At 41.6% G+C, this 9178-nt stretch overlaps 1 protein-coding gene across 5 annotated transcripts; it reads right to left on the reverse strand.

Moving 5' to 3' along the window:
- Positions 1 to 2996: 2996 nt before the first annotated feature.
- LOC125508065 (factor of DNA methylation 1-like) lies at positions 2997 to 8765 on the reverse strand. 5 transcript variants are annotated; one of them, XM_048672635.2, is made up of 9 exons: positions 8584 to 8765; positions 8277 to 8315; positions 6593 to 6775; positions 5860 to 6041; positions 5327 to 5476; positions 4694 to 4924; positions 4353 to 4576; positions 3587 to 3632; positions 2997 to 3382 (listed from the first exon to the last, which is right to left on the reverse strand). In XM_048672635.2, exons 3-8 carry the CDS (start codon positions 6762 to 6764, stop codon positions 3626 to 3628), a joined length of 966 nt encoding a protein of 321 aa, XP_048528592.1. In that variant the 5' UTR covers positions 6765 to 6775; positions 8277 to 8315; positions 8584 to 8765; the 3' UTR covers positions 2997 to 3382; positions 3587 to 3625. The 5 variants fall into 5 exon arrangements, with proteins under 5 accessions (XP_048528592.1, XP_048528593.1, XP_048528596.1 ...); XM_048672636.2 differs by having other exon boundaries at positions 6593 to 6769; positions 8567 to 8765; XM_048672639.2 differs by having other exon boundaries at positions 8567 to 8765.
- Positions 8766 to 9178: the final 413 nt, after the last annotated feature.

Consider the following 9178-nt stretch of genomic DNA (forward strand, 5'->3'; position numbering starts at 1 on the left):
GGTCTATTCTCCATCATACAAGTTTCCAATCTATTTTATTTTGCAATCTTTACTTTCAATCTATATCATAAAAATACCAAAAATATTTATATTATTATTATCTCTATCAGATCTCACTCTTGCAAGTCGCCGAGAAGGGATTGACAACCCCTTTATCGCGTTGGTTGCGAGATTCTTATTTGTTTGTGTAGGTACGAGGTGACTTGCGCATGGTCACCTACTGTATTGTTACCTTGGTTCTCAAAAACTGAGGGAAATACTTACGCTGCTTTGCTGCATCACCCTTTTCTCTTCAAGGGAAAACCAACGCAGTGCTCAAGAGGTAGCAAAAGCCAAGCTTTTGCATCATTTGCTTAAGGTAATTCCAATCAACTCTATCATAAGCTTTGGATAAGTCTAGCTTATAGGCACAAAAACTCCTTGTAGGATCCTTTTCCTGCTTGATATGGTAAATACACTCAAAAGCAATCAAAGAGTTATCATTCGCCCAGGAATAATAGCACTTTGCGTTGGAGACATAATCCCATCCAACACCGGCCTCAAACGGTTAACAAGGCACTTAGAAACCACCTTGTAGATTATATTGCAGAGGCTAATTGGGGGGAAATCTGTAATCTTAACAGGGTTCTGGATTTTCGGGATCAGAACTATATTAGTGTTGTTGACCTCTGCCGGCATTACCCCTATCCGAAAAAACTCCTAGACCGCCGCCACAATACACTCCTTAACAGTACCCCAATTCCTCTGAAAAAACCGAGCGGGAAACCCGTCCGGGCCCGGTGCCTTAAGAGGCCCGATCTGAAACAAAGCATGCGAAATCTCCTTCTCAGTAAAATCAGTGCACAAATCTCCTTCTAAAAACTAGTCAATGTGTACGTGCAATGCACGTTAATTTAGAAGTATATTAAATGTATGCGGATATTAAGTCGGATATTATTTGCGTGTTATTATGTGATTAGCACTATATTTGGCATGAAATTAACTGCACGCTAAACGTGTTGAGCGCTCGACATTGAAGCAGTCTAGGTCGTTGGATTGACATGATTTAATGACCGAGATTATTTGGATTTGCCTTTTTAGGTCTTCTTATATTGGTATAGATAGATATAGATATAGATATAGATGATCCTACTGTTTCATAAGGGCAACTCCACCAAATGGCCTACACAATATCTGGATTGAACAGTTTGAATATATTTTTGTCATATAGCACCGGCCATTAAAAATGCCCGGACCGGTGTGGCCGTCCAAAATTCCACAAACCGAAACTAAACATAGGGATCTTTGCAGCTGCCCAGTCCTCTGCTGCATATGCCTTCAACAACATGGGCCCATGTCAAGAACCCATCTCCCACCTCTCGCGACACGTCCGCTTGCAAGCCGCATCACATTCATGTCGGTTTAGAACGAACTTGACTGAACAAGACAATGGGACAACTTTCTACCGTACTGAAGCCGGCTGGCATTCACACCGGTGAGGCAAATGAGAAGCCAACTCCGGGCTCCCGCATTCAAGTCGCCGCTCCGCCTCTCCCGCCACGTCCGCTTGCTCTCCCCGCCGCATTCATGCCTTTTCAGAGAGAACATTATCGTGCGGGACGACGGGATGGCTTCCTACCGCATTCAAGACGGTTGACCGACCGATGCGGCAAACGAGAAGCCAACTTCGAGCACCCGCATTCAAGCCACGGCCCCGACTGCCCGGGCACCCGCTATTTAAAGCAAGCCCGCGATGCCACAAAACCCTACCCCTCCGAGCCTCATCTCCCTTCATTCGAGACGTCGGCGCACCACCCCTTCCTCCTTCATCCATCATTGTCGCAATGGTCGGGACCCATCCTGGGTGGTGAAAGAAATTGTCGTCATGACGCCACCACGAAATTGTGGTCGAGGTGCACGCGTGGGAATCCCCACGCACGACCTGCATTTCGGAGGGACAGCCTCAGACCTCTCATAAGCCGAGCTCCGATGAGGAGGACGAGACGACGAAGGAAGCAGAGAAGGAGGAGCAGGCGCCCACATCGGTGCATGAGCCACCGGTTGACAGGTTCACCCTGGTGCAAGCGAAATAACACTACAACCGGGTGATGGAGAATGTGGAGCAAGATAAACATGCATTGTCGGCGTCCATGTTGCGGCTACTGCATGAGGAGCAGTGATACAACCTGCAACTCCTCGAGGGGCACTTGCTGGCGGAGTACTAGATCGCAGGGGAGCAGGCGTCCGGCCAGGCCGTCGGACCATGGTCACGATGGATCCGAGCATCATGGACAAGCAACGGACGATGTTCAATACTGTGTGCAGCGCCTGCACCATCCGATGTGAGAGGTGGTTGTTCCGCGTGAACAAGACGGAGCGAAACCGCCTCTTCGAGGCGTAGAACGTGAAGGCCAACGACGCACCGGACCAGTGTCTGCTTTTTATTTGGTGACTCTGGTTGGATGTCCTCCGCCTCTATCCTGTCCACGGGAAGTCCGGGCGTGACAATGAACATTTAGTGATATCTGTTTTGATGATCAGCGTTGTAATTGCCCTAAGTTCTCGAAAATTCATATGGGCACGCAGGTGCGGGAGCAAACGAACATTTAGTGATATCTGTTTTGATGATCGGCGTTGCAGTTGCCCCAAGTTCTCGAAAATTCATATGGGCACGCAGGTGTGGGAGCACACAGTAGTTGGATCTCATACAAGGACACAGTAAGTTCCAAGTTTTAATCTTTCGTAAGTTTCAAGTTTTAATCTTTGTTTGAAGTTTTAATCTTTCGTAAGTTTCAAGTTTTAATCTTTGAAACTTGCGATTTTCTCAGTCGCTTGCTCATCCAGTTTCAGAGTTGAAACTTTAAGCGTTTATTTTACTGAAGTTGTGATTTTGTGGGCCATCATAACGTCGTTGTCGTCGCGGTCAAAAACTAATTAGATTTACCAAGCCAGTTGCCGAAATGTGTTTGCTCAAAAAATGGCCAGGTTAGACAAACACTAAAACAGGCAAGAGACAATTTAAAAGGCTAGTTTAATATATTACGTTTGCAGTGCAGCACGACAGTGCAACGATGCAAAAGTTCCCCTCATCAGCAAGCTTTACAGTTCAAAGTAATGTAGGTGCCGCTGAATTGCTGCCGGAGAGTCCAGAAGAACACTGAAACTAAGAGGACAGCTAAAATACGATGGGCAAAACGGCTGCTTGCGTTAATCTATTTTAAGGTTCCAGGTAGTTAGGTAGTACTAAACGATCACATAACACACCGATCATGACAATGTTCTGCCATACGATCAGCTGCGGTTTCGTTCTTCGACAAAATCAGACTCTCCAGTCTTCAGTTCTTCACCATAGGTTTGCTACTTCTACTGCCCCTGTTTCCAAAATGGAGTTGATACGACAGACCTAGTCAGAAAACAGGATAAGATGTCAGCTAAGGCAATTATGACTGTACTGTTATACAGGTTACCATCAGATGTATTGGTTTAATTTTAATAATTTTTCATGCAACATCAGCTAGGTTTATGTTTTTCCTTCAGATCTCAAAATGTATAAGGTCCAGAATTTCTAGGATCTCACATTAAAGCGATTCAAAGAACAGTAAATCACCTCCATGTTCTTCCACCAACCTGCCTTGCGCCTGCAAAGTCAGTTCCTGCATACATCCAGACAAGTCTTCAAAATATATTTAATGGGCACTATATATAATCTAATTTTATCAAATCAAATTTTATGTTTTATGAGCGTGGGCTCATTCATATTAACTTATTCAAGTGTTTGTATCAAAAGGTCTCAAACATTCATGGTACTGCACGAAGTAATTTAGGTGCATGTACAAATATTCATTGAAGAATGTGATTATGTGTACTGTAAAAGGAAACAGGAGGTACCAAATTACGTAGCAAAGACATGTTCTTATCTTCATCTTTTGTACAGAGCACATATGGTTCTTTTTTTTTCACAATTTGTTACATGTACCTAAATTTAACATTTTTATAACATTGTGATTTTCAGCAAAATTTCTGGAAGCACAAAAGTCTACAAACTCATGGAGGGGTAAATGTGGACATAGGTTCATATAAGATTTTCACTTAATACAAATCGGCTACTATAAATCATGCGAGATCTATTTAGTATGTATTAGAAGGCCAAAAATGTTTGGCTTTCTCAGCTCCTAAGAGATACTCCTACTAGTTTGCATTGCCATTTCTCACAAGCATCAAAAACTATGAATACCATTATGGCGTTCCAATCAGTACTGATGTTTCTGTTTTAAATTATACACAAAAAAGATTCTAGCCAAATATCAAAGGGCAATCTTTAAGAAGCAGAAGATTCTTACTTGAAAACACATGTTAAGCTCGTACTGTCATACCTGCGAGTTCTCAGACGCCTCACTTGGCTGCACATGTACTCAACACTTTCACTGCGAGTGGCTGTCCTGTCCGCCTTTTGATGCCAAATCACGGGTATGATGGTTCTGTCCGTCAGCCTGCCACATTTTTCCATTTCCACCAAACAATTCGCCACAGCCTTGTACACGTCTTCACCCCATTCAGCACGTAGCTTTAGCAGATCGGCATCATGGACATCAATCTCCTAATCACACAAATAATAGTAAAATCTCATAAATTATCATCTCCACCAAATGATAAGGAACGCAGGCTATGGTCTGTAAAAGAACTTTGAGGTTCAGACAAGACGGTGCAGTAGTACCTTAGAGATACCTTCCTCAGGGTTACCTTTCTCCATGACAGTTTTGGAGGGATTCCACTCTGGGTTCAGCAGCTGCTTCTGCCAAAAGTTGTAAAACTCAGAAGCTTTCTTCGAAGCTTCTTCTGGAGGCAGCTTCTTAAGGCATGCCTGTTGGAACGGCTTGTAGCTCAATTCGCCTATATTCTTTATTGCAATATTCCGTGTTGAAGTAGCACTAATATCCATGAATCCCTGGAGCACAAGAAATTTTCAATATTCCACCTCGTGTCCATTTTTCAACAGAACAGTTAAAATGGTGTGACCAAACAAGCCATGGTTGGCCATAGAGCTACGAGCAAACATTCCACACTTTCCAAAGAATGGCTGAGTAACTTCAACAAGGATTTTCATTTTTTTTTAAGTAGGTATCACCTGAAACGTCTTATATTATTTTCTTTCTTTTACTAGGTCTTTATTCATTTATTAAGCTCTCTGGGTTAACTCTGCTTATCGTCTTGTACACTTCACTGCTTCTAGTTATTATTAATAAAAACTGCAGTGGGGCTTTTCCCCACTGTTTGCCATATAAAAAAAGTTCAAAAAGTAATGATCAGAATGCATGCAGAATCTAATGTCAGCAGAGGGTGACCGAACCTTGATCAGCTTAGAGTGGATATCAGAAAGTTCCTTTTTAGCATTCTCAAGCTCAGTGCTTAAACCTTGATCATCTTGATCAGGATTGTCCATAACACCATGCTCATCAGCAACTTCACCGTTGCCATCAGATTCTCGTGTCCGTTTATTCTGTGCATAAAGATTCATCAGGGCATTACATGGCGCTGACAAACACACGTACACAATAAAGTGGAAAATTTTGTACTTTGTTAAATTACCAAGATCAATGACTCCAAATAAGAATAAGACAATGATCACTATACTAGTTTACCAGTCAATGACCCAATGAAATGTAACTACTCGACAGCACTACTGCAAATAAAGATCCACATAGATCAACTGCAGCTAATAAACTGAAGATCTGATAAAAAAATCCATAAACAAAAGAACGATCAAGATGCTATACTGTAATCTGCAATCTGAACAGAGGTAGTGTCCCTCTAATTCATTCAACACAGCAAGGATTAGCAATCAAAATGCAATTTCCAATTGCTCCAAGGAAAAATACTCACTCTTCCAGACTGGCTACTCTGAAGACCACTTCCCTGCAGTGCTAGTAGTACATGGCTTGACTCCCTTGCTTCCAGCTCTTCCTTTAGAGATTCAATCTCTGCTGCCTGTTCTTCATTCCTTGTTTTCAGTTCAGCAATCAGTTTGTCCTTTTCAGTGATCAGTTTGTCCTTTTCAGTGACAGCTGTTCACAGTACCAAAAAGAATAGAACAAAGCTCAGTTTAGTTTTTTAGGATTATCTTTTGGTTTGGCTGACAATAAAAGTTCAAGTGTGAAGTGTCGGTATTATTTTTGTATAGCTTAAGGTAGTAAACTACTCGCCCTGTCGTAATTAGATGACATCCTAGAATGTGTACAGTCAAAACATTTCTAACTGTGACTCACCATGTGAAAACTTATTTAGTATCGTTATTTTGAAACTAATACTATTAGACCAGTAAGAGAAAATGCATTTATTATATCACAAATTTTCAATTTTCTATTAACAAATTCATGTGACAACCATAGAAAAATTGCATAGCAGAGACCATGTCCATGCACAAAACATATCTTTTAACAAACAGATGGGAGTACTGTGTTTCTGATGATCCTATTATGTCATGGCAACAGAATTCATCTCTTGCGATACGATCTTCTTATGTAGAAACTACGAGCACTTCAAAGTTATCACCTAGACGGTTATTATTACATACTAAAGGATATGAAAATTCCTACTAAAACACAAGAGTTTTTACCATTCTGTTGTAGCTCAAGATTTGCTTTTTCCTCCATGACACAGTGAAGCGCATTGTTGATGCCGGCGTAGTCCGTATAGGCACTCTTGTGGAACTCCAGCCTGGAGTGAACATCAGAAGCCAACACATCAAGGCTTGCGTGCAAACAACGTGCGCCTCCTGTCTCAGCCATATAGCCTGCAACTGGACCTATAAAATATCAGAATATAGATCCATTTGGGTTTAATTTATCAACCAATTATTGTGGAAACCAGTAACCGATATATCCGTGGTCAGGGGTTAGAAGCAGTACACAATCTTTACTGTCCTCAGAATTTAAGTATCATTATTCCGCTAAATTTAATGAGATGGCACTTTCTTTTCCTTTTTGTACTTTTATTCTTCATCCACGCAAACTTTCTTTGGTACAAGTTCATGAGGTGCCAAAATAACAACTGCCAGTTGCCAATAAATTACCTAAAGAGCAAAATAAAGGTAATTGAAGTATTAACCAAGGTGTCATTTCTTGTTCATAAATCTTAGTTTTACTAACCCATTTGTCTGCATATTCCAAATATAAAAGGAAAATTAAATAGTATTAGCTGGAATCTAAACCATGCATGAAGTCAACATACTTGTAAATCGATAAATGTGCGCCCAAATAAATGTTCTGAGAATTAAAAAATTCATAATAATAAATGCAAATCTAAATCTTGATACAGAGAACTCCTGATTTCCCTGAATTATTTTGCTAAATAGAAATAGTTTCAACCACATATGAAAGAATTTTAAAAAAATTATATGTGTGGGCATGAAAGATCAAATTAGTGACAAATGTCAACCATAAGACATGATCAAATTTAAAGTCCCTACTAGGATCAACTTCGAAATTACATTACATTAAATTAAGAACAGCAATGAAAATCGGAACCTAGGAAAATAAAACTCGAATCTGTATTTGTGTTGTATGAAGTGCTAACTGGAGACACCAGACATGGAAATAAAAATTAATCTGAAGACTCTGTCATTACCGGTTAATCAGAGTAAAAGGAAAACATCATGTCGATTTCTGAATAAGTCAGAGCATACAATTGGATTGCACATCACACGGTGAGGCATACTCATGTAATGATTTTAAAAGAGTTGTCACAGAGAAAATGCAATTGGGCGCCCTAAAATGGCAGGTAAATGATCAGTTAGACAAATCGATATGCACGTATACTTTTTTTGTGTGGGAAAGTTGGGGAGTTTATTGATTAATGAATAGGTTTACAATCGAAAGCCAAAATGCTTAAAAGATTCTTGGGAGCATCTTGTAACCACAAATCAGTTCGACATGCACGCATACTTGACAAGAAAAAATGGCACGTGTACCAAGTGCTCTAGTTATATGTGAAGTTTCCGTGTCGAATCTGTTTTATTGTAGATTTACAGTGTTGTCCAAGAGCCCTTATTTTAGCTGAGTAGCACGTTTTTATGTTTTCCGAAAATGTTTACGTTTGATGTAGTACCAAATACTAAGAGGGGAATAGGGATAGCACAATTTGTGCTTCTTTATTCTACCTCTTCTAGAAACAGCAACGGTTACAGCTTACAACATCAAGATCTATCATGATAAACACTGACGAACTCCCCCATCCCAGAAATATGGTGTTTCTCTGATGACAAAAAAAATAATACGAACAAGTTGCAGGGAAAACGTCACCTCAGCAGGAGTGGATGCAACAGCGCCCCCCTAACAGATCTGCAAAGCGGAAAATCAAGCAGGTCAATAAAGGACAGAAAGGGGAGTAGGCGAGTATTGCAGCATACTACTACAAAACTGGAATGTAGCTTCAGGAAGAAATGCAGGCAGAAATCTGCGGTGACCAAGAACGAATGGGATGGAACCACGAAGAACAGAGCAAAACAAGATCAAGGAGGTCCAAAAATACGGAACAATATCAGGAAAAAAAATGTCTGCTACCGAAAACATCAGTCGAATCTGCAACCAACCGGGTGGATTCTAGTACCTCTGCCGATTGCTCACGGCAAAGACTAGAGAGCTTTGGAGTTTCTTGTTTTCTTCGTTTTCCTGGATGGGTTGGTGAATGCGGGGTGAGGGGGGCGGCCGGGCCGGGGGGTTAATGGCAAAGCAGCGTCTGGGGAAGCTGCGATGACGACGGGACGGCAGGGCAGGAGGAAGCAACGAGGGGAGAGAGAGATACTGCTCCAGTAGGCAAATTTGACAAATTTGACAAATTTGACCTGTGAACGAAATCAAATCATAGAATAAACTGCTCGTGAAACTATTTCATGCGGCTGACCTTTTTGTGTGACGCCCGACACGAAGGCGTCACACTACATTGTGCAACGTCTCACAGATAGGCGCTACACGCCTGGCCAATGTTGCACCCCAAACTGCCTAAAAATTGCTAAGTCATTGTGCAGAGCCTACGAGCTAGGTGCTGCACTGTATAGTGTGGCGCCTAGCTCTCAGGCGCTGCACACTGACTTAGTAACTTTCGGATCACATGGGTGTGACGCTGGCCAGGCGTGTAGCGCCTATCTACGAGGCGTTGCACAGTGTAGTGTGACGCCTTCGTGTCGGGCGTCACACAAAAAGGT

This window comes from Triticum urartu, chromosome 5A, assembly GCF_056163025.1.
Source record: "Triticum urartu cultivar PI428250 chromosome 5A, HENAU_Tu73, whole genome shotgun sequence".
Taxonomy (NCBI): domain Eukaryota; kingdom Viridiplantae; phylum Streptophyta; class Magnoliopsida; order Poales; family Poaceae; genus Triticum; species Triticum urartu.